General features: G+C 43.5%; 3 protein-coding genes across 5 annotated transcripts in view; 2 read left to right on the forward strand and 1 right to left on the reverse strand.

Annotated features, from left to right (window-relative positions):
- The window catches only part of rap1gapl (RAP1 GTPase activating protein-like), a 6486-nt gene extending 1688 nt beyond the window's left edge, over positions 1-4798 (forward strand). The window contains exons 7-19 of the mRNA XM_027005919.3: positions 522-619; positions 955-1033; positions 1125-1178; positions 1270-1353; positions 1460-1560; positions 1658-1787; positions 2368-2547; positions 2675-2746; positions 3529-3615; positions 3739-3894; positions 4415-4489; positions 4616-4626; positions 4720-4798. Of these exons, the coding sequence (XP_026861720.2) occupies positions 522-619; positions 955-1033; positions 1125-1178; positions 1270-1353; positions 1460-1560; positions 1658-1787; positions 2368-2547; positions 2675-2746; positions 3529-3615; positions 3739-3894; positions 4415-4489; positions 4616-4626; positions 4720-4798 (1206 nt within the window). The remainder of the gene's footprint in view (positions 1-521; positions 620-954; positions 1034-1124; positions 1179-1269; positions 1354-1459; positions 1561-1657; positions 1788-2367; positions 2548-2674; positions 2747-3528; positions 3616-3738; positions 3895-4414; positions 4490-4615; positions 4627-4719) is intronic.
- Positions 4799-5598: 800 nt separating this feature from the next.
- Positions 5599-7581, reverse strand: rps9 (ribosomal protein S9). Its single transcript, XM_027005955.3, has 5 exons — positions 7478-7581; positions 6918-7030; positions 6709-6831; positions 6316-6502; positions 5599-5841 (listed from the first exon to the last, which is right to left on the reverse strand). The coding sequence occupies exons 2-5, from the start codon at positions 7012-7014 to the stop codon at positions 5664-5666; spliced, it is 585 nt and encodes a 194-aa protein (XP_026861756.1). The 5' UTR covers positions 7015-7030; positions 7478-7581; the 3' UTR covers positions 5599-5663.
- A 1170-nt stretch (positions 7582-8751) lies between these two features.
- Positions 8752-24353, forward strand: rbfox1l (RNA binding fox-1 homolog 1, like). 3 transcript variants are annotated; one of them, XM_027005909.3, is made up of 13 exons: positions 10280-10597; positions 12522-12758; positions 14212-14401; positions 16026-16205; positions 16325-16378; positions 16510-16602; positions 17232-17289; positions 17509-17568; positions 18480-18621; positions 18719-18758; positions 19250-19332; positions 20887-20968; positions 21579-24353. In XM_027005909.3, the coding sequence occupies exons 3-13, from the start codon at positions 14225-14227 to the stop codon at positions 21621-21623; spliced, it is 1014 nt and encodes a 337-aa protein (XP_026861710.3). In that variant the 5' UTR covers positions 10280-10597; positions 12522-12758; positions 14212-14224; the 3' UTR covers positions 21624-24353. The 3 variants fall into 3 exon arrangements, with proteins under 3 accessions (XP_026861709.3, XP_026861710.3, XP_026861711.3); XM_027005910.3 differs by having other exon boundaries at positions 14290-14401; XM_027005908.3 differs by lacking the exons at positions 10280-10597; positions 14212-14401 and adding an exon at positions 8752-9156.
- The last annotated feature ends 496 nt before the right edge of the window (positions 24354-24849 follow it).

The following is a 24849-nucleotide window of genomic DNA, read 5'->3' on the forward strand; positions in this document are numbered from 1 at the left end:
GACACAGGGTCAGGTTATTTTTCAGACACAGGGTCAGGTTATTTTTTCGACACAGGGTCAGGTTATTTTTCAGACACAGGGTCAGGTTATTTTCCCGACACAGGGTCAGGTTATTTTTCAGACACAGGGTCAGGTTATTTTCCCGACACAGGGTCAGGTTATTTTTCAGACACAGGGTCAGGTTATTTTCCCGACACAGGGTCAGGTTATTTTTCAGACACAGGGTCAGGTTATTTTCCCGACACAGGGTCAGGTTCTCCTGATTAGTTGTCCAGTTAGGTCATATGCTTCAGGCAACAGTCCAAACTGAGATGAGCCTGAGATTCTGGGGGCGGGGCCGCCACTGTAAAATGCAAGGACCCTGAATTCCTGATTAATCTTTCTCACACCTGAACATGATAATACTGAATAATTGATACCAAAGGGTAAGTCCATGTGTGTGTGATCCCAGACATTAGGTGTAGGTGGTGGCTGTGTTTTTCTTGTTATTAACTGAGCCTTTTCCCTGCGTCTCCGGTTAGTATCATCAGTCCTTCACTGCTGTAGACCCCAGTGTAGGACCACTGGTCCTGTCCGTCTGTCTGGAGGAGGAGGACAATAGATTTAGGGTGATTCTGAGGTGAGAACTCACGCACACACACACGCACGCACACACAAAGAACTCAATACATGCACGCACACACACACACACACAAAGAACACAATACATGCATACACATATACATACAAAGAACACAATACACGCACACACACACACACACACATACACACACACACACACACACACACACACACACATATACATACAAAGAACACAATATATGCACACAAACACACATACACACACACAGACACACAAAGAACAAAATACATGCACACACACAAAGAACACAGTACATGCACATACACTCTCACACACACACAGGCACACATACATGTCCCTTTTCTCTGTAGGACGAATGAGTGCTCTCTGCATGGGACATTCTCCACCTCTCTGTTCCAGCACCTCCCCACGGCTGTGGAACTTGCTAAGGTACTCCACAGAATCTGAGATTTACCTGTCAGCTATAATTCTTCATTCAGATAAAAATGCTTGAAAATGCAGGCGCTTTGTCCCGTGACAGATGCTGTGTGCTGGTGTGACTGTTTCAAGCTTTGAAGTTGTCAGCTACCTAAAGGTAACCACTCTTTCGCCCACGAAAATAAGAGAGGAGAACCCTCCACCGCTGCGCCAGCCTTAGACGCCATCCCTCTCTCTCACGTCTTCAGGCTCCAGAGCTTATAACAGCCTTTGACCAACACCGAGTGTCTCACACCTTTAAGTTTGGTGTGTTATATCAGAGGGAGGGGCAGGTGAGCACCACCTCAGCGTCTCACTCAGTCTCCCCGGACCCCTGACCTCTCTGAAAGCTCTGAGGCTGAGAATCCTTAGTTTTGCAGTGTCATGTTTGTTTTCAAGTTAACGGAGGAGGAGATTCTCAGCAACAGTGAGGAGAGTGAAGAGTTTAAGGATTTTCTCTGCATACTTGGCCAAACTGTCAAGTTGCGAGGATTCACTGGGTAAAGTATCACCTTCTACAAGGCTTCTATCTCAGAGGGCGCTGGTACGACATGGCGGAGAGTTGCGAGTGTCTCAGGTGACATTCTTCTTCTTCAGATTCAGGGGGGGTCTGGATGTGTCCTATGGCCAGACAGGAAGTGAAGCAGTCTTCACTTCCTTCCATGGGAGAGAGATCATGTTCCATGTAGCCACCAAACTGCCCTTCACAGATGGTGACACACAGCAGGTGAGAACTATAATAATAATAATAACAAAAATAATAAATTATAATTAAATACTACTACTACTACTACTAATAATAATAATGATGATGATGATGATGAATAATGAATAATAATAATAATGAATATAATAATAATAATATTATTATTATTAATGAATAATAATAATAATAAATAATACATTATAATAAAAATAATAATGATGATGATGATGATGATGAATAATGAATAATAATAATAAATAGAATAATAATAATAATGGACAATAATAACAACGAATAATAATGATTAATAATAATAATGATTATTAATAATAATAATAATAATAATAATAAATTATATTTATACAGAACCTTTCACATTGTGAATTACATCAGTGCTTCTTCAGAAACTGGACTTTATTTTATAGCGTATATATTTTATCCAGTTTCCATATTCATTCATTTACATTTTTTGTACGATACCAAAACTGCTGGCGTCAAAGAAGCCATTTTGAGTGTGTAAGCAAATCCCAGTAGAAATAGAAACACTGTATATTTCGATTTTACTAACTGTATTCCTTCCTCTTGTTACATGTTCCCTCAGCTTCAGAGGAAAAGGCACATTGGGAATGACATCGTCGCCGTGGTCTACCAGGAGGGCCACGCCCCTTTCATCTGTGATGTCATCAGCTCCCACTTCCTGCACTGTTTCATCGCCGTAAGGAAGGTGAAGCAAGAGAAGGGGGCAGATAAGACAGATGGAAGAGGGGAGGGGTCTTTTCAGGTGAGCCTGTGTGTGTGCGTGGGCATGTGAGATGGAGCAGGCAGGTATGGAGAGTGAGTGAAGAAAGAACTAAGTTAAATGAGTTTGCGTTAAGAATTTACGGTTACTGCCCCCTTATGATTGACAGGTGTCCGTCACAGCCCGGGAGGATGTGCCTCCGTTTGGCCCTCCTCTTCCCAGTCCTCCAATTTTCACAGAGGTGAGAGCTGATTACTGCACCCTGCTGGACATTCACTAGTCCTGCACCCACAGGTAGCCCTCGGGTAGATCCTGTCTCTTGGGTATAACCTGCACATATGGGGCATATGGCCTAACAAAAGTGCTTTGACATCTACTCATAGACTGTATCCTAGCAAGCACAGTAGGTTAAAGTCTTAAAAAAGAGACAGTTGAACTTTATTCTGGTGGCGTTTATAATCCATGTACATCCATGGATCCAACCTATACATGGAATTTGTACACAACACACACTGAATTATTGTGTTAAATTCATTAAGTTGGAATTGTAATGCTTAACATTTGGTGCCATATTTTAAAAGGGCTGCCACAACAGCAGCAGCTAGGATAGGAGTGCATAACCTCACAGCTGAACTAACACTATTAAGTTTCAGACATCACCAAATCTTAAACTGGAAAGCTAAATTCTCACTGTATTCTCACTAAAATCTCAGTAAAACCTATTTCGCACCTTAATGAGAAAGAGACTGGAAAGCAGAGTTTTGGTGTAATGACATTAATGACAGATGTAATGACCGATGTAATGACATTAATGACAGACGTAATGACCGATGTAATGACAACTATGACAGATGTAATGACAGATATGACAGATGTAATGACAGTAATGACATGTAATGACAGTAATGACATGTAATGACAGGGTTTCGTTCTGAATGATCTCTCACTATTTTAAATCTTCATCTTTACAATAAAACAAGCAGCTCACTCTGTGTGATGCGTGATCTCACGTATCTTTGCCAGGGTTCTGTGCTACGGGAGTTTCTCTTGACAAAACTCATTAATGCAGAGATTTCATGCTACAAGGCAGAGCGGTTCAGTAGATTAGAGGTAATTAAAATTTATTACAGCTTATCCAGTCATATTTTTCATTTTCTACATATAAGCTGAGTATATAGAGTCATTCTTCCTGCGCTTTATCCCTACTGCTCTCACTGGATTCAATGTTCCAAGTTGCGCACACGTTCCTCACTCTTGGAGGCCCTACGATCAGAGTTGTCCAACCGCTCACAGTGCATGCTGGGAGAACCCACGCAGGTAGTCCCGCCTCCAGGTGAAGGTGGCAGGGCTCTGGCAGAAGGCGGTGGAGGATTCATCGAAAACTTTAAGGTCCGACAGACACCCGGTTCACAAAATACAAGCAGATCAAAGTGGATTTTCCTTTTCTCACTAGTGTTTCTAGTAATGACGTACTGGGCCTTGGAAACGCCTTTATATAGGACAGTGGAATCATGACAGATGGTCGGATACCTTCTAGAACAGGGCTGTCCAAGTCCAGTTCTGGAGGGTCCGAATACTGCAACGTGTAGTGATTGTCTGCTCAGACACGTCTACTAAACCTGGCAACTGACTGATGCGTGGAATCAGGTGTGTTTAATATTAGTCATGATGAGTTGAATTAGATGTTTGCGTATACAATCACCAAACCAGAGCTCTTGTTTATGCAGTGCCAAGTTAACTAATATTAAACACACCTGATTCAACTTATCAGTCAGTTGCCAGGTTTAGCAGGTCAATGACCCTCCAGGACTGGACTTGGACACCCCTGTACTAGAGGTCGGGCCGTAACTCCATGGGTTCGGAACACTTGAACACTTGCTAGTCACTGTTCTGTCTCACTCCCCTGTAGAGAGCTATTAGAGTGCGCAGTCACTCTTTTGACACTTTGGGAGCAGTAAAGAAAACAGGAGCCCCAAAACAAAAGGTAAATACACACACATTTTTCTGACAGTTCAAGGAACGCAGAAAGTTAAGATTTCACATGACCAGTCAGTTTTGACATGTCTAGAATCTTACACTGCTTTCTTCTTGTTCCGTGTGCTTCTTGCAGGATGGAGACAGGTAAGGGAGCCTGTCCACACACCTCACCACAACTTTACTGTCTGGATGCTGAGCAATGTAATCTTTGCTTTATAACCCCTCCCTGACCCACAGTGAGCCAGGTCACAGGTCTTCTGCTCACGTCCTTGACAACACCGAAGTCAAATGTCACACCAGCCCTCAAGATGTGTAGAGGTCACCCTGCTGACTCCAGAACTCCACCCATAAACACCCTAGCTGAGAGACCACATGGATGATTCTGAAAGATGTCACAGAGCATCAACTCAGCACTTCTGTAGCAGTCAGAATCAAACACTTGTGCTTTGTAGTTTTAGCTATTTTGAACCTGATAAATTGATACAGGCTCAAAATTCAGAAAGGCAACACTAGTACAGCAGTCACCCTCTGCGTGTGTGGACCTCTGCCTTCCTGGAGTCCCAAAGCCAGTTGGACTGCAAGTCTGATTGCTTAACTGGAACAGGTGTCATAACTGGGCCAGTAGTGAACTCAGGAGGGTAGATCTCTATGGTGACAACTGTAAAGTGCACTTTAATGGAACCTGTAGCTTTGTCTTGAATCAAACCTGAGAACAGCACACAAAGCAGACCATCCTCATCACTCCCACAGCTGGGAAAACTATATTATCTAAAGGTTACATTAACCATTACACTGCAAACAAATAGCAAAAGTGACAACTAGCTTTTCCTTTTGAATTATAATAGCAAATGAATTCTACAGGAACAGGAAGTTCTACCTCAAACTTAAAGCTAGTGCTGCAGTTCTAAATGATGTTGTCAAATGACCCAAGACACCCAAAAATGTTAAACATGGCTGTTTAAGAATGTGATCTTTAGATGGGAGTAACTGTACATTAAAACATCCTACACCTCAACCAAATGGACTTTTTGGTGCCAATTTGTGCTGTTCAGAGAACTACGTGTAGACTTCCATTTAGGTTTAAAAAAAAAAAAAAAAACACACCACACTTCACACTTGGGACAAACCATTATTTATTGAAAAAAGCTGTAGGGGCGAGTGCCCCCCCCCACAGGTTTGGTTTAATCCTCCTCTTCATCATCTCCACCCCCGGCACCTCCCTGGCCCTTCTTCGCGTTCTTCCTCTTGACACGGCCAGGTCGGCCACCACCATATGGTGAGCGCAAGGAAAAGTCGATGTGCTTCTGACTGTCCAGCCGCACCACAAACGACGGGATGTTCACCACCTGCTTGCGCACGCTGCACACAGAAAAGCACAAGTGAGCTGATACCAGACAGAGAAACCAGACAGGTCTGATCAATTACTGCTCCCCTCAAAGGCCTCATTGACGAGGAATTCTTGACAACACAGGCAATCTGACAGTTTGAGTTAAATCACTGGCCAAGAAAGCATGACGACCATTATAAATCGTGCGCACAAAGCACCCCTGAACTTTACCTTGTGCCACACCCTCCTGCGCCTCACACGCTGCCCTCCGCTCAGCTGTGGCTCTGAGCGTTGTTACAGGCAGAGGTATACGGCACAAGAGCCGAATTGACCTTGCAGAAAACTTTCGAACGCACGCCACATGGAGGCTAACAGCAAGAGCTAATAGAAAAGGAAGCACAACCTCAGAACAGGACCTGCAGCCCTGGACATCAGCTCCCTGGAACCAGGGGCACCAAGACTCACTATCCCAGGACAAGCCCAAGGGCATTCCCGGCATTCCTTACCGAATGTGTCTCTGGCGGATCAGGACCCTGGCGTGGTGGATGCTCTTGGCCAGACCCAGCTTGAACACTTGAGTCTGCAGACGGCGCTCCAGAAAGTCTTCAACCTTCAGACCCAGAATGTAATCCAGCTTCATCTTGCCCTCGTCCAGCACACCAATACGCACCAGCCGCCTCAGAAGAGCGTTACCTGCACACAGGTGTGGCATGGGGGGGGGAGGAGGAATATGAGGTAGGTGCCTCGGTCAAAATCGAACCTAAAGGAGTTTCTAATCACACGCCCACATTAAGCGCTTAAACCACTTTTTTGGATGGAACTTAATACAAAGAATTGTGTGTGAAACAGCATTAGCACTTATGACCGAATCTGTTTGAAGGCCTTAAACATTGCCATACCCTCAAAGAGGCGCCTGGCGTCTTTCTCGTCCAGAGTCAGCAGCTCTCTGGCAGCCTTGCGGATTTTGGCCAAGGTGAATTTCACCCTCCACACTTCTCTCTTGTTCCTCAGACCATACTCACCTGCCCACAACACAGCGTCACTACACAGCTCAACATTTGGACTCAAACTTCATTACACGAGTGCGGTGCCCGAGGTCGGTCCTCACCGATGAGCTTGAGCTCCTGGTCCAGGCGGGACTTCTCGAAGGGCCGGCGGGGGGTGACGTACGTCTTACTACACACCCAGCTCCTAGCGACGGGCATGGCGGCTTAGTCACGTCTGCGGAGAAAAACAGCGTTTGTCCCGAACACCTGCAGGCACGGATACGCCGGTCCTCTGATGTGAGGGCCGGACGGCGCGTTGCTAGCGGTCTAAGGGAAGCTGCGCCTAACGGCAAACGCGTTAGCCTAGCCTGCTAGCTAACCTACAGACCACGTTACTTTAGGAAGGTGGTCTGTAGGTCCGCCCGGCACGGAACACGTTTCAGACGCTCACGCCGCTCACTACTCCGATTTAACCGAGATTACCGCACCAGGCCTCGCGAGCCACGGACACGAGCGGCAACACCGCGTCGCGTGCACATGTTCTAGCGCATTTTATGTGACCACGAAGCAAATCGACTGCTAATCAAGTTCAAGAGCGCTGATGTTTTAGAATACAATATTACGCTGTAAAACATTTCATTTGGAGAGCAGGCTGATGGGAACGAGAGCAGTCCACCATTACCTATCTCGCTCAGGCACCAGCAGTAAAGAGAGCGCGTAGACGTCTTCCTCGGCTATATATATACCACACTGGATGTACTACACTACCCACAAAGCTTTGCGTGGGAATGACGACCGCGGCCAAGAAGGCGATGGTTTCTATACAAACCTGATGCTGCCTCCTGTTGGACAGTGTCATTGAAAAAACAGTGTGTGTGTATCAGGATGTGTGTACCATATAGTTTACTAAACTGTTAAAAAAAATCACACTTTAGATCACAATGAACGAAAGATTCATGGTGAAAATCTTTACTGTTATAAATTGTGTACTTCCTTGAGAACAAAATGACGTAATAGCAATCAGTGGAACCAAAATCACATGAACCTGATGCTTTTATCCAAAGCAACTTATAATTTTGACTGAGTACAACTTGAGGGTTAAGGGTCTTGCTCAGGGATCCAACAGTGGGAACTTGAACTGGCAACCTTTTGATTATAAATCAAGTACCTTAACCACTGAGCTAACCACTGTCTCCTCCATGCACTTGAGGCTTTCCTGGGAGACACAGCAAACCTTCTTTTGACGGCACGTATGGACATGCCCTCCTGAAGGAGCTGGACTACCTGTGCAACATGAATAGTCTGTAGGTACCACCTCATGGCAGCAGTAGTGATGAGGACACTAGCAACACACCCACAGAGCTGTAGACAAGAATGAGTCAGGACTGGGAGGAAGAGAACAGTTCCCTTTTAAGTGCTTGACCTGCTGTTGCACTAAAGCAGGTGAAACGGATTCACAATCTCTCCTGCTGCCTACCTGGACAGACTGATGTCCCTGGTAGTATACTGTGATGATGAAGTGTTCCCTTAATGTTTTTGAGCAGTGTATACAGTATAGTTCTCCAGCTCCTACTTATCTAATCCATGAAGTTTAATCTCAGCATTGCTGAGACTAATTGATTGTCAGAATAAGGTGTGTTAGATTAGCTTTGCAACAAAACTCTGATGTGCTGCTTCATGACCGAGCAATGGTAGCCTATGTATCACATCACCAACCAAAAACATTAAAGGCAGGATGTTCAGGAAATTCAGTAGTCAGAACACAAAAATGAATACTGAGACTATGAAGTAGTGCTGTGCTGGCCATGCATACCATCTGAGAGCGAGATGGGGTGAGAGAAAAACAGTGAGAGAGAGCGGGCCTATTTATAAACCAGTGTAACACGATTCTGGACATGTGTTTCTGTCTATCTGAACTGCTCAGTGACACACACACACACACACACACACACACACACACACGTACGCTAAAACGAACACACGCTGCTCCCCCAAAGATCTCTCAGTGCAGCATTGCCGTCGTCTGACTGAGACAAGCATACTCTGTGCTCTCCGTTTCTTTCTTTCTTACTTTTGCATTTTCTTCTTTTTTCTGCTGCTAGCTCACAGACGAGACTTTTTCCCACGTTTTCAGTCCGTGTGCACTCCTCATCTGGTCCTAACGTCTGGATTTTAACCTCTGCTGCCTTCTCTGTCCTCTTCCTACTTTTCTTTTTCTCCTTTCTGTCTCAGTTTTTGCTCGCCCACACGACCTCCGGCTCCTGGCGATGCACCATGCTTTCTTCTCCCACTGTTATCCTACAGCCCTACGGACTTCCTGTGTATCCGCAAACAACCCCATGCTACCCTGGCTTAGTACAGGTAACCTTCATCTCTCTCTGTTTTTTTTCACTCTGTGTCATATTGGGGCTACTGAAGTCGCTGAGATCCTCAGTATGAGATGAGATGTGAAATGAGATGAGACGTAGTGTAGGTGACGAGTCGTTACTCTGTGTAGGTGTTCAGCACAATCCCTTCAGCACTGTACAACAGTTCTCTAGCGGCCAGTCAGGAAGACTAACATTAACTCTTGTAGAAAACAGCTGCTACACTTGTGTTGAGCAACAGAGGGTGTGACATACTGATAAGCAGGGTGAAGGCCTGGGGCCCCCAGGAGCCACCAGAACACGTTAAGCACACACAGTCACACTTGCTTTTATAGGACAGTCAGCCCAGTTTACAACAAAGATTATGTTCATGTGTGCATGTCTTGACCCATAATCAATATGAACTGTAATTAATCAGGTTTGAACTGTAGTTATACAGTATGAACTGTAATTAAACAGGTTGAGCTGTAGTTAAACAGGTTGAACTGTAGTTAAGATGTGAGTGAAGCAGAAATCTGAAGTGCTTTTATGAGTTTCTCTCTCTGAAGGACACAGTGGCCTGTTGTTATATTTGTCCCTGTGAGGTGGCCTGGGGCAAACAGATAGTGTGTGCGTGTGTGTGTGTGTGTGTATCAGAACAGCTGATAAATGCTGTGGGTCTGTCCTCTGTCTCTGTCTCTCCTCTTCTATGTCTCACTGGCTGTTTGTATTTTTAGCTTGTTCCTCTCATGGCAGATTAACACACACACACACACACACACACACACGCACACAAAAACAGTGACAGAGACTGTCACTGGAAGTTGATGTAGATATATAAACGAAACATGTTAATTTGCAGTCGGTGGATATAGCTGTCATGTTTGTATTAGTAACGTACACTAAAGCTGTATGAGATATATTGTAAAATTAAATAAAATATCTATCATTAAGCTATATATCATTTCTGTGTATTAGTAAACCATACCAATGTTTAAAAAAACGTATGGCTTTTATAGATGTGTGCATGTGGTGTTTGTGTATGTGAGTGTGTGTGTGTCTGTGTGTATATGTGTGTCTGTGTGCGTGTGTGTGTATGTGCGTGCATGCGTGTGTGCATGTGTGCATGCGTGCGTGTGTGTCTGTGTGCGTATGCGTGTGTGTGCATATGTGTGTGTGTGTGTATTTGTGTGTGAGTGTGTGTGTGTGTGTTATTCCTCAGCTGTTATTGCTTCTTGGCAGTTTCTGATCTTTGACCCCAACACTGACAGCTGAAGAGAGGGAGCAATCGGAAACGAGTCAGCAGTGAAGGTGTAACATAACACAGCTTTACCTAAGAGAGAGAGAGAGAGAGAGAGAGAGAGAGATGGAGGGGAAAGAGAGAAATAGAAAGACAGAGAAGAAACATTATTTGTTTTACTGCACATAGATGTTAAAAGCTTCCTTCTGTGGAACTGGTGAGTCCTTCTAAGTGAAGAAAGTTAGTAAGTGTGTGTGTGTGTGTGTGTGTGTGTGTGTGTGTGTGTGTGTGTGTGTGTGTGTGTGTGTGTGTGTGTGTGTGTGTGTGTGTGTGTGTGTGTGTGTTTATGTGGTGATTTTATGTGTGATGTGTGTAGGTATGTTTGTGTGTGATTATGCATGTTTACATATGTGTGATTATGTGTGAATTTATGCATGTGATTGTGTCTGTGTGTATTTACATATGTATGATTGTGTGTGTGTGTATTTTTGTGTGTATTTATGTATATGTGAATATGTGTGTTTACATATGTGTGATTGTGTATGTATGTATGTATGTATGTATGTGATTGTGTGTGTCTTTGTCTTTATGTATGTGTGATCATATATGTATGATTGTGTGTGTGTGTGTGTGTGTGTGTGTGTGCGCTGTATCTTGTGTGTGCGCGCACGTGTGTGTGTTTGTGTGTGTCTTCAGTTCTGCTCCTTCTCCCCCTTGTCCTTTCACTCACACACAGCTGCAACAAATGGCAGCTGGTTAAATAACAAGTCCACTACACAGTCTGGGCACAATTACCACTCAAACACACGGCAGTCTGGGCACGATTACCACTCAAACACACGGGAGTCTAAGCGCGATTACCACTCAAAGACACGGCAGTCTAAACGCGATTACCACTCAAAGACACGGCAGTCTAAGCGCGATTACCACTCAAAGACACGGCAGTCTGGGCACGATTACCACTCAAAGACACGGCAGTCTAAACGCGATTACCACTCAAAGACACGGCAGTCTGGGCACGATTACCACTCAAAGACACGGCAGTCTGGGCACGATTACCACTCAAACACACGGGAGTCTGGGCACGATTACCACTCAAACACACGGGAGATCTCTATATCTTGCCTTATCAGAACCTGAGATTTGTGCAGACTAACTGGTTATATTTGGCTGGACCTTCTTCAAGACGTCAGTGTTATTGCCACAATATCTGCTTAGTGTCGCCCTGTTGAGGGACAAGTGGGGGTTGGACAGAAGGATGATTGACAGGGACAAACGAGCACAGCTGCCATGGGCCACCCCAAGGGCCCGGATTTGGTACGCTGTGATTAGTGGATGTCTGGGCTGGGCCAGTGCAGGGGCGAGCTTTAAAGCATGCTGTGTGGCTGGATACAGGGGGAGAGACCGGACACGGAGGTAAAGCGGTAAGACAGCACATCACATCTTCTCTTCTTTCTCATGTTTGTTGGAGGCGGGGGGGTGACTGGGGTTTCATGAACCAAACTATTCTCGCATCGTCTTCGTGACGTGTCATTTTTATAGTATTTCTTTTCCTGTGATTGAGCAGGTGGGGATTTGAACTAAATGTTCTTTGTGTGGTTTTGTAAACAAAACAATCATAAACAGTAAACTCACACACTCAGTGACCCACAGACTTACTGACCCGCACACTCACTGACCCACACAATCACTGACTCACACTCACTGACACACATTTCCAGAACTGTATGTTGAATCTGCACCAGTCTGTCTATTCCTGAATCTACGCTGAATCTATTTTGTAATGTCCTTAAAACTGCAAGAATTGAAAAAATGAAACTTATAACTTCTTATTATTACAGCTTATTAAAACTCATTACAGCATGTGAAGGGAATTGAATGTTTGTGCTTTATGGATTTTATTGACAGGAAGCTCAGAACTGTGTTCAAAATCTCAGTGGTGATGCCTAAACAGAATAATGTTGGTTTGAAATACAATTTCAGTACAATACAATGCAATTTCAGTTGTATTATATTACATTTTTCTATTAAAACTAGAAAACTAGGTTGGTCTTAACTGACCAGTGACAATGTATCTTAGGTCATAACTAATGAATAGAAGTTTAACTTGATTTTAAACAGCTTCTCTCCTCTCCCAATAGGGTGCCCCAGCGCAGGAGGCAGGGCCAGGCAGTGGTGACCCACCCCTTCCTCAGGTCTATGCCCCACCCCCCTCATATCCACCACCTGGCCAAGCACCACCCACATCTGCTGGAAGGCTCCCACCTCTTGATTTCAGCCCTGCCCACCCCACCTCTGACTATGCAGACCATCACCAGCTGAGAGTCTACCAGAGTGCTCAGCACGATGGGGCAGACTCCATAGCCACCAGTAACACAGTAAGAACATGTCCACGGATCTCTTTTATATATACTTCTGGGGTGGGACTTTGTCGTTCTGCTGGAAGCCACAGTGCGAGGATAGTGTTTCCCAAACCTGACTTTCCAGTGCTTTCCAGACGTGGTCTCCCTTATTTAGTCTGTATTGCACATCCTGTTTAACTGAATTATGTGTATTTCATATGATTTTTATAACTGTAAAAATTTCATTTGAGCAAAATCTTCTGCAGAAAAGATGTCAGAGTGCTGGTGTTAGATGTTTCATGAAACACCTGCCGACATTAACGCTGATACTGTGGAATCTCAACTTTCAACACAGTCCTCGGGGATTTTCAAACCAAACGTGCTTGTGCCATTGGCTTGTGTTTAAGCCCAGAGAAGGGTCATAGTGAAGGGTCACAATGAAAGATCATAGTGAAGGGTTACAGTGAAGGGTCACAGTGAATACATACAGTGAAGAGTTACAGTTTAGGGTCATAGTGAAGGGTCACAGTGAGGGGTCACTTTTGGAGAGTAAAGTGAACTTTGAAATACTGTCTTTCATAAGACAGTCTTTAATAAGATATAAACACAGTGAACATATCCTTTAATAAGGCAAGATCAAATGTCTTTTAGTGTTTTATTTCAAAAATATCAGCATCAGGTGTCTGTGTGAAGTGTAGTTAGTGAGCACTCTAACCAACAGAAGTGTATGGGGTCATGTAAAGTATAGTTAGTGAACACTGTAACCAACAGATGTGTGTGGCGTCGTGTGAAGCATAGTTAGTGAACACTGTAACCAAAAGATGTGTGTGGGGTCATATGAAGTGTAGTTAGTGAACACTGTAACCAACAGCTACAGTTCACTGGGTGAATTAAGGTCAGTCTGCATCAGTCCACACATACAACAGGTGGACCAACTCCACACTATTGGTTTAAATGCTTGAAATGTAAATAAATCAAAACCTTGCAATATGTTAAGTTCTAATGGTGTGACTATATATATGCAAACCTGGGTCAGGAGTGACATGGGTGAAGGATTAGGACAGCGTGTGAGGGTGAGTGTGTTTGGCTCCAGGTTTAAGCTGGTCTACTATACATATCCAACTGAACATGCAGCCATGTAAGGACATGCAGCTGGCACGTACCAACGGGGGGGTGGAGTCAGCACTGGCACGTACCAACGGGGGGTGGGGGTGGGGGGGATGGAGTCAGCAGAAGGGGTGTTTGAGACCTCTCTCTTACTCTCTTTCTATTTCCTCCACTCTTTTCTGTCTCTTTTTGATTTTTTAATTTTTGATTTCTTATCATTTGTCAAGTCAGTTTTTTTTTCTGTTATATCATTGATAATAACAAATTATGTAAAATTATGATTTGTGTGTGGAGTTACATTATTAGCCTGAAATGTTCAGTGTCAGAAGTTGATCATTAAATGTTCAGTATCAGAAGCTGATCAATAACGTTGCTGCTACAGAACCTCTGACCCGATGCCTCTGAGACGTTCTACAGCGTCTCCCCTCACTGAAGGCCACATTATATATCTCACCACTAGAGAGCGCCAGTGTTACATGCTCCAGATTTTCGGATATTCAGACGTCGCCATGAGAGGGGGGTCGAGGGGGCAGGCAGATCGGATGACCCCTCCTCCCTGCAGTTTTGTCCAGGTTCAGTCAGATAAACACTTTGCATCGTGACATGATAGCACCATTCTCAAACCCCGCCCACATTCCTCCTCTTCCCTGCTAACCCCGCCCTCATTCCCCCTCCCCCTCCCCCCGCTAACCCCGCCTACAACCCTCCGCTACCCACTGCTTCCAGTGTACCCCCTCGCTGTTTCGCTGAGATAAACAGTATAAACAGCTAACTGAGTGCCTCTGTCTTTTTGCTTCATGGTCTGTCTATTTACGTCCATCTCTCTCTTCCCTTTCTATTACTTTTGTCCTTTTCCCCAGAATCTGGCAAAATGACCTTTAACCTCACCAACAAAATTGCAGCACTGTGATTGGCTATTCACACCCAATTGCTCAGTCTCTTCTAATGCTTCATGCTCTCACTTCCTCTGTTTCACATCATCCCTCTCTCTCACTCCATCCCTCTCTCTCTCTCTCCCTGTCGCCCGTCCAGAGGCTGATCATCGAATGCACCCCCCCCCCGCTGTCGCTAATCTGTTCCCTTCTGCGTAATAAATGGGTATTTCTGACTGCTTTACTCGTCCTCTCACTTCAACCACACTGCGTTCATATTTTCCCTCCATTTGTTTCTGCAGTTTTTCACTTTTTCTAGTTCTCTTTTATCACTGTTTTGTTTATTTGTTTATATTTTGCACAAATGTTTATGTCTTAATCTCCTTTTGATGGTCATAACATCAGCTCTCCTTAATATCTTAAAAATAATAATTTTAACAGTTTTGTGGCATTTGGTGAGATAGGCTGACACATACACACACACACACACACACACACTGGCATCGTGATGCATTGTGGGATAGTGGATGTTTTGGGTTTGACGCACAATTCCTTGTAGTATTCATCTGCATGGGGCCATTTTATGCACATTTATGAAAAAAAACAAATAATGTATTTCGATATGCTGTGTAACAATGCATCAAGCCAGCTGTAGCACGGTCCGTGTCGCTGGGTTCCAGGCCACCCTGCTGGTGTGAATGCACTGTCGAGGACTTTCATTCAACTTCTTGGGGTGAAAATGCAGAAAGTCTATATTTCTAAGTTCCTCTGGTCTGTTTCTAACAGGCATGTACTTAGACAGCTCACTAAAACAGAGGTGTGGTCACAGCCCCTCGGGTTTGCTTGAGAAGATTCACTGGATAGAGAATGCTAATGCTAACGCGCTTCTTGTGGACACCTCATAGGACTGTTTTTTCCCCCCAGTAGAAATATGATGCAACTGCAAGACCTATGAAACAACTTCATGACATGTACAAACATAACTTGCAGTATACGTTTAAAGGTACCCTAAGTACTAAGTGACATATTACTGGCTTTCTTCTGGTCACATGACTTATAACAGTACAAAACACAAACAGGAAGTAACCAGCTGTGTTACTTCTGTTAATTAAACCTTTAAAGAAAAATTCTACTTAGTGTACCTTTATACATAGTTTTTTTTTTTTTTTTTTCCTTTTATGTCTCTGGTGTAATTTCCTCATCCTCTCTCATCTTCCTCTGCTTTCTCTTTATCGTCCTCTCTTCACCCTCCTCTTCCTCTCTCGTGTCTGTCACACTTGGCATCTCAATTGTCCTGCCTCGTCCACATTCCTGCCTATCTCAGGACGAAGCACTGGCTCCTGTGACCTCTGACCCCCAGCCTCTGAGTGCCTCTGTGACGGCTGGGGGCGGAGCAGGAAGTGGGGGTGAAGAGGAGGGCCCTGGAAAGGCACAACCCAAAAGGCTTCACGTGTCCAACATCCCATTCAGATTCCGAGACCCGGACCTGAGGCAGATGTTTGGGGTAAAAGGAACTAGAGCTGTTCTCTTAGTAGCCATCATGGATGTCTACAGATATCTAATTACAAAAATGCTAATTATAACAACTGGGTTTGTCATTGATCCACAACACATGTGTTTCAGCAATTTGGCAAGATTCTTGATGTTGAGATCATCTTCAATGAGAGAGGGTCAAAGGTCAGTATATATCAACCACAATGAGACCTCACCCCGTGTGCTGCTGGTACAGTTCTGTTACAGTGCTGGTACAGTGCTGATACAATTCTGATATTGTGCTGGTACAGTGCTGATGCAGTGCTCATCCTCAGGGCTTTGGTTTCGTGACATTTGAGAATGCAGCAGAAGCCGACCGTGCCCGAGAGAAACTGAACGCCACCATCGTGGAGGGCAGGAAGATTGAGGTACAGCAGCAAACACCGACATAACGGCAACTGACACATCAGTGAACACAGTGAACACAGCATTACTGAGCATTACTTAGTGTTACTGAATGTTACTGAGTGTTACTGAACGTTACAGAGTAGTACTGAGTGTTACAGATTGTTACTAAGTGTTACTGAACATTACTGAATGTTACTGAGGGTTACAGAGTGTTACTGAGCATTGCAGAGTGTTACTGTAAGTATTACAAAAGTCTGATATACTCATGGATTCCTGCGCTGTTATTTGTAAATGCCTGAAGAAAAGTGACTGAGGTGTCATTGACAGTGATCTGTGTGACGGCGCACAGGGGGCACAGGGGGGCATGGGGAGGGGCATGGGGGGGCATGGGGGGGCACGCCTGCTAATCGGACAGAAGTTAAAAACGGGCTCCCTCTTCAAGTGTTTAAATAGATAGCCCGAGGTTTTCATACTTTTGTCCTGTGGGTGCAATATGGTTTATTTAGCAGTGTATGAATTAGCAGTGACTGACCTCACTGTGTATGTGTATGTGTATGTGTGTGTGTGTATGTATGTATGTATGTGTATGTATGTATGTGTGTGTATGTGTGTGTATGTGTGTGTATGTGTGTATGTTTTCTCACTACAGGTCAACAACGCCACAGCCAGGGTAGTGACCAAGAAGCCACAGACTCCCCTTGTCAATGGTGAGCTTTCACTAATAACTATTAATGTTACATATATCAAAATTAATATAATATATATTTATATTATTGTCACATATTAATATTAATGTCATATATATGAAAATATCAATATTAAAATACTTGTAAAATGTAAAATGTTATTTTAAAATAATACCATCATGTTGAAAGTATCCATACCGTGAATCATAATTTCATAATTGATTTCTCTCTCTTTCTTAGCTGCAGGGTGGAAGCTTAACCCAGTTATGGGAGCCATGTACACCCCTGAACTCTACACTGGTACTCTACCTAAACACTCTCACTCTTTCTGCACTCTACACCGGTACTCTACCTAAACACTCACTCTTTCTGAACTCTACACCGGTACTCTACCTAAACACTCTCACTCTTTCTCAACTCTACACCGGTACTCTACCTAAACACTCTCACTCTTTCTCAACTCTACACCAGTACTCTACCTAAACGCTCTCACTCTTTCTGCACTCTACACCGGTACTCTACCTAAACGCTCTCACTCTTTCTGCACTCTACACCGGTACTCTACCTAAACACTCTCACTCTTTCTCAACTCTACACCGGTACTCTACCTAAACACTCTCACTCTTTCTCAACTCTACACCAGTACTCTACCTAAACGCTCTCACTCTTTCTGCACTCTACACCGGTACTCTACCTAAACACTCACTCTTTCTGAACTCTACACCGGTACTCTACCTAAACACTCTCACTCTTTCTCAACTCTACACCGGTACTCTACCTAAACACTCTCACTCTTTCTCAACTCTACACCAGTACTCTACCTAAACGTTCTCACTCTTTCTGCACTCTACACCGGTACTCTACCTAAACACTCACTCTTTCTGAACTCTACACCGGTACTCTACCTAAACACTCACTCTTTCTGAACTCTACACCGGTACTCTACCTAAACACTCTCACTCTTTCTCAACTCTACACCGGTACTCTACCTAAACACTCTCACTCTTTCTCAACTCTACACCGGTACTCTACCTAAACACTCACTCTTTCTGAACTCTACACCGGTACTCTACCTCTCTCACTGGAGTGTTACATAAGAGTTCGGTAAAACACCATGTGGTTGTGGGTGGGTGTTGCAGTGTGTGCACAGAGATCTGCTGTTCTGGTAAATTTGCCTCCTCTCTGTCTTTTTCTCATTTTCTCTACTCTAGTTGCCAGTTTTCCTTATCCTGTTCCCACACCAACCTTGGCTTACAGAGGCTCTGCCCTCCGGGGGCGTGGCCGTGCAGTCTACAACACGATTCGCTCAGCTGGTACTGCAGCCACACCAGCCACTGTTCCAGCCTATCCAGGGTAAGTCTTGTACGGCAGACTGAAACTGCTCTCTGACACTAACTAACGTCTCCAAACGTTTTGGTTTTGGAGTTTCATGGTCCTTTGTCTTCCACAGGGTAGTCTACCAGGAAGGACTTTATGGAGCCGAGGTCTATGTGAGTTCTTGTCTCACACTTTTAACTATAAAACTATATTGAAGAAATAAGAACTCTTCCATATGTTAATAACAGTTAGCATGAAAAAATAATTAATCAGCATGAAAAAAGAAGAAAAACACACACTGCAGAGTCACACACACATTTAGCTGACACTTTTATCCAAAGCGACTTACAATGATGACTGAGTACAACTCAAGCAATTGAGGGTTAAGGGTCTTGCTCAGGGGCCCCAACAGTGGCACCTTGCTAGTGCATGCACTTATACACATACACACACATCATTAAATATGATATATACATGGGTTTGATTTGATACAGATTGATTTTTGTCTTTGTTATAAACAAATTTAACACCTTTAAGTATCTCTCCTAAATACTCTCTGCCTCCCTCTCCCCTCCCTCTCTCCCTCTCTCCCTCTCTCTCCTCTCCCTCTCTCCCTCTCTCTCTCTCTCTCTCTCCCCTCCCTCTCTCCCCTCCCTCTCTCCAGGGAGGATACCCTGCCACATACCGTGTTGCTCAGACGCCTTCATCTGCTGCTGCTGCTGCTGCTGCTGCTGCATACAGTGATGGGTGAGTGACCCCCGACCCCTACGTGTCACATGACATTAACCCAAACCTGAACCCAATCACAGATTCACAGCCTTCATACACTCTGGGTTAAGGTTGAGTGTTAGGGTTGGGGTTAAGGGGTAGGGTTAAGGGTTAGGGATAGGGTTAGGACTTGGTTAGGGTTAGTTAGGGTTAAAGTTAGGGTTAGAATTAGGGTTAGGGTTAAGGTTACAGTTGGGTTAGGGTTAAGGGTTAGGGTTACAGTTAGTTAGGATGATGGATAGGGTTAGAGTTAGTTGGGATAATGGATAGGGTTGGAGTTAGGGTTAGGGTTAGTTAAGGTTAGGGTTAAGGGTTAGGGTTACAGTTAGGGTTAGGGTTAGTTAAGATAACGGTTAGGGTTAAGGTTAGGGTTAGGGTTAAGGTTAGGATTAGGGTTAGGGTTAGTGTTAGGGTTAGTTAGGATTACAGTTAGGGTTAGTTAGGGTTAAGGGTTAAGGTTAAGGTTAGGGTTAGTTAGGATTAGGGTTTAGGGTTAGGGTTACAGTTAGGGTTAGTTAGGATAATGGATGGGGACATAGTTAGGGTTAGGGTTAGTTAAGGTTAGGGTTAAGGTTAAAAGGGTTAGGGATAGGGTTAGGGTTAGGATTAGGGTCAGGGTTAGGTTATGGTTAGGGTTAGGGTTAGTTAGGATAACAGTTAGGGTTAGGATTAGGGTTAGGTAGGGTTAGGGTTAAGGTTAAGGGTTAGGGATAAGGATAGGGTTAGGGTTATGTTAGGATCAGGGTTAGAGTTAGGGTTAAGGGTCAGGGTTAAGGTTAGTTAGGGTTAGGGCTGTTAGGGTTAAGGGTTAGGGTTAGAGTTAGGGTTAGTTAAGGTTAGGGTTAAGGTTAAGAGTTAGGGATAGGGTTAGGGTTGGTTAGGGTTAAGGGTTAGGGATAGGGTCAGGGTTAGGGTTAGGTTAAGGTTAGGGTTAGTTAGGGTTAGGGTTAAGGTTAAGAGTTAGGGTTAGGGTTAGAGTTACAGTTAGGGTTAGTTAGGGTTAGGGTTAAGGTTAAGAGTTAGGGATAGGGTCAGGGTTATGTTACGGTTAGGGTTAGAGTTACGGTTACAGTTAGTTGGGATAATGGATAGGGTTGGAGTTAGGGTTAGGGTTAAGGGTTAGGGTTAGGGTTAGAGTTATGGTTAAGGGTTAGGGTTAAGGGTTAGAGTTAGAGTTAGGGTTAAGGTTTAAGGTTAGGGTTAGAGTTAGAGTTCGGGTTAGCGTTAAGGGTTAGAGTTAGGGTTAAGGTTAGTTAGGGTTACTGAACTAAGTAAGGTTAACTAATTTAACTAAGGTTACTTAGGGTTAGTCTTATTTAGGGTTAGGGTTAAGGGTTAGAGTTAAGGTTAAGGGTTAGGGATAGGAATAAGGTCAGGGTTAGGTTAGGGTGAGGGTTAGAGTTAGGGTTAGGGTTAGCGTTAATGTTAGGGTTCTGTACACCATCTGAATGATTTTTTTTTTTAGTCTTAATGTGAACATTTGTAGTAAATCCTGTTTTTGAGGTGTCTTTGTGTTCCCTTGTGTTGCTGAAGGTACGGGCGTGTGTATGCCACAGCCGCTGACCCCTATCACCACTCGGTGGGACCCACCACCACCTATGGTGTTGGCACTATGGTGAGAGATACTATCCTTTAAATACCTTCACAACGGCTGATGCATTATTGGAAAAATTCAGTGTGTTCATCAACAGACTTTATTTATGCATTTAATAGGTTTGAAAAAGATATTGGATTGTTTTTTTTTGTTTGTTTGTGAGGTTTTTTTGGCCCAGGGAATGAGTTGTGCTAAGAGACATGACATATTTGTATAGACCACTTAGAAAATCACTGTAGTATTTTCTACATCACTGTAGTATTATATAAATCACTGTAGTAATATATACATCACTGTAGTACTAAATAAATCTGTAAAATAAAACTTTAGTAAAACTAGAACTAAACTAAAAGTAGACCTTTTCACTTAAAGGAGCAATAATTGATTCTTTTGCAATGATTCAGGCATTATACTGATACCTAGTCGCCTGGATGTATGTCCGGCTACTGAGTGTCTGGTTGCTTACATGTTGGGGACAGTGTTTCATCAGTTAATTCAAATTGGAATCGTGGTCTCTGAATGTTTGCAAAGCGTTTTTTCAGCACATTTCCTCACATGAAAATGCTGACGGAGCTGCAAGTACATGTACATGTACATAGTTGTTAAAACTCCCCTGTTCTTTTTAAACCAGGCCAGTCTGTACAGAGGAGGATACAGTCGCTTCACCCCTTACTGAATGGAGCACCACTGTGACACCTCTGGCTCCCGACAGGGCCGAGCCGTTTCCATGGCGACACAGGGCAGGCCATGATGCTCGACGCACTCAGGAAGTTATTCTGCCTTCGCACCCAGAACGGACCTATGGGAATTTGTGGTGTTATCATACACAGACTGTGACCGAACTGAAACTATTTATTTTAAGTAAAGATTCTGATAGTTCTGAAGCTATGTACCCAGCAACATTCTCCCTATGCCACAAATGTTCAGGAAGTCTGGGATATTCTATATCACGGGCTCGTTTTTGTATGTTACTTTCTGTTTATTTTAACGTAGTACACACAACACAGACACAAGCTTCTCTGAGCAGTCAGGAGTTCTTGGGAACATCTTTTAAAACTCAAGAACCATGAGACCAGTGGTGTACAAGAGGGCACCTGTATTCTGGTCATTTAATCCTAATCTGTGCCTTATGTCATTACAATGTATTATAATAGTCAATATGACATGAATTAAATGGCTGTTTCAGACAAACCTGCTACTGCGGCTAATAGTATGGGTGCTAGCTTTTGGATGCTCCTTCACTCTGCTAGCTTCCTTTTAGTTTGGCTCATTTATAGTAGTGTGTGAAGTGAAAGTCTGTCAATAGCCTTTAATCTCACCACCCTTCAGATGCTCTCTGTCACGCAGCAAACACCCATGACACTGCCGCCGTACGGCAGTCTAGGACTCAGAAGATTACACTGTAGAATATACTGATACTTTTTACAGACTTCGAGTGTTGAATGCCACTGCTTAAGCAGTGTGTGTGTGTGTGTGTGTGTGTGTGTGTGTGTGTGTGTGTGTGTGTGTGTGTGAGATTTTGTAGCCATTAAACTGAGGTACAGTGGCAGCATTGGTGCAGGTGATACTTTTAATGCTCTACCTCTCAGCTGATCTCCCCAGCTCGCCTGTAGGTAAAGGAGGCGGAGTCTCAGAGGGGGTGGGACCTGAAGACATCCAGCCTTCCTTCCTTCTGTCTGTCTGGGCCGCTCCTATAAACCTCTCTGTTTTCACACTTGTTTACCTCAGTGAGTGCACAGTAAACACACAGGACAGCTGGGAGTCCTTCAACTTTAGTTGGCCGTGTGCCACAAGCATCCCCTAAAACATTAGAAAGGTTAGTCATTCTCTGTGATGCTGGATCTGGCTTTCCTGTGATAACCGTAGCATTTTGAAATGACTGTTGTTATTATTCACACCTTGTGTAGGTTTGTGCTGAGCTGATCTTACTCACAGGTTAATTTCAGAATCCCCCTTCACTGCACGCTTCCAGTGCTCAGGTGTAGAATACACTGTGATTGGCCGGCGTGGCCGTAAGCCTGACACCCTGGCCAGTGTCTCCGCTGTCCTCTCTTCTTTATGCCTAAAATAAAGTTTCTCTCTGATGTTTCCCTCTGATCTTTCTCCTGATGTTTCTTTCTGAGGTTTCCTGTACTCATTTCACTGTCTGTTCTTCTTTGTAACACCTGGTTTCTTTCTTTGTCCTGTTTATGTTCCTTCTTGGATTAGGTCACATTCTGAACTCTTAGACATTTTAAATATGATATAAACCCTCTTACATTATTCTGCTTTGGCTGTTTTGGTAACAAAACAATCAAAATTATTGTTTTTTAGCTCCTAATATTTGTGTGACTACTTTAGTCTTAATGTTTAGGTATTGTTTAAATTAAATGTGTAAGTGATTATTTCAAAGCTTTATTTATTTCTAAACTTTAACTAAGGAATTACTCAACATAAAATGCAAGTAAACTTGCCAAATCTGATTTTGAATTAGTTTAATAGTTACTCCAGTTGAGCTAAATTAAATTAAATTAAAATTAGTTTGGGCTTCCATAAGTGGTACAAGAGATGTTATTGAAGTACTTAAATAAAATGTACATAATAAATGAAAATAAATGCATTACAGTAATTATAATTCTAGATACTTAAGGTGCTGAAATAACCCATCATCCTTTTCTCTTTTGTGTTTGTGTTTACTTAATATGCTCTTATTTTGCTCTGATGCTCTTTCTTTCTGATGTGCTTCTACATTCACTCTATAACTGCTGTCCCTCTATAACTCTGTGTATATCTGCTCTGTCCCTCTATAACTCTGTGTATATCTGCTCTCTCCCTCTATAACTCTGTGTATATCTGCTCTGTCCCTCTATAACTCTGTGTATATCTGCTCTGTCCCTCTATAACTGCTGTCCCTCTGTAACTGCTGTCCCTCTATAACTCTCTGTGTATATCTGCTCTGTCCCTCTGTAACTCTGTGTGTATCTGCTCTGTCCCTCTGTAACTCTGTGTATATCTGCTCTGTCCCTCTATAACTCTGTGTGTATCTGCTCTGTCCCTCTGTAACTGCTCTTTGCATGATTTCTGTCCTTTTTCTTATTTCTCTCTCACTCCCTGACTCACTCTCTTTCCTGTTTGTCAGTGCTAATCTCTCTCACCCTTTTCTCTCTCTCCCTCTCTCTCTCTCTCCCTCTCTCTCTCCCTCTCTCTTTCTCTCTCCTCTACATATTAGGGTCACTGTGCTGTCCATCTGGTGTCATTACTGTATCAACCCTGCAGCTCTGGAAGAAGGAAACTGAGCTCTTGAGTACACTTTGTTAATTGTGATAAAATATTTCTGTTGTCCAGAATATCTGCAGTTCCTGTCTGATGATGCACTCACGTATTTTATTCTGTAAGATGAAGACATTAAAGACATTTCACTTGCCAACTTGAAGACCCTGATTGTTTTATTTTGAAAGGTGTCTCCAAAGTCTTTTATCTAATAACGAATCTCCAAACTACTGTGCAAAGTTCACTGATGACCTCACTGTCACTGCCATGACCAAGTCAAAAGTGCTTTCCTTGCACACTGGATTAAGGACTTTCCACAGCATTTTAAACACGGTGCCCCACAGGGTTGTGTTTTATCATTGTTATTGTTTTCATAGTACTCTAATGAGATGAAATTGTTGAGCGGTCATTTTTAATCATTGAAATATGCAGATGACATGCAGATTACCTGTTTCTAGCTGGGTTTAACCCTAACCTAACCCTAACTATATCACAATTATAACAAAACTATAACACAACTATATCACAACAACAACACAAGTATGTGCTGGTAACATGGGTTCTCCGGCTCTTTGGTCCAGTGGTCAGAGCTCATGTTTACCTCCTCTCAGACCTGTGTTTGAATCCCATGTAGGGTGTCTGCCTTCATTACA

The sequence above is a fragment of the Electrophorus electricus genome, chromosome 14 (genome assembly GCF_041902795.1).
Source record: "Electrophorus electricus isolate QZ-2024a chromosome 14, ASM4190279v1, whole genome shotgun sequence".
NCBI lineage: Eukaryota > Metazoa > Chordata > Actinopteri > Gymnotiformes > Gymnotidae > Electrophorus > Electrophorus electricus.

Bases quoted from the DNA above. Each gene is read 5' to 3' on its own strand.
- rps9 (XM_027005955.3), bottom strand. From the start codon at position 7,014: ATGCCCGTCGCTAGGAGCTGGGTGTGTAGTAAGACGTACGTCACCCCC. The intron at 6,503-6,708 runs GTATGGCAATGT...ACCTGTGTGCAG, and splicing joins CGCCAGGCGCCTCTTTGAGG to GTAACGCTCTTCTGAGGCGG. The intron at 5,842-6,315 runs GTAAGGAATGCC...TTCTGTGTGCAG, and splicing joins ATCCGCCAGAGACACATTCG to CGTGCGCAAGCAGGTGGTGA.
- rbfox1l (XM_027005908.3), top strand. From the start codon at position 9,070: ATGCTTTCTTCTCCCACTGTTATCCTACAGCCCTACGGACTTCCTGTG. The intron at 17,569-18,479 runs GTACTCTACCTA...TCTCTACTCTAG, and splicing joins CACCCCTGAACTCTACACTG to TTGCCAGTTTTCCTTATCCT. The intron at 18,759-19,249 runs GTGAGTTCTTGT...CCCTCTCTCCAG, and splicing joins TTTATGGAGCCGAGGTCTAT to GGAGGATACCCTGCCACATA.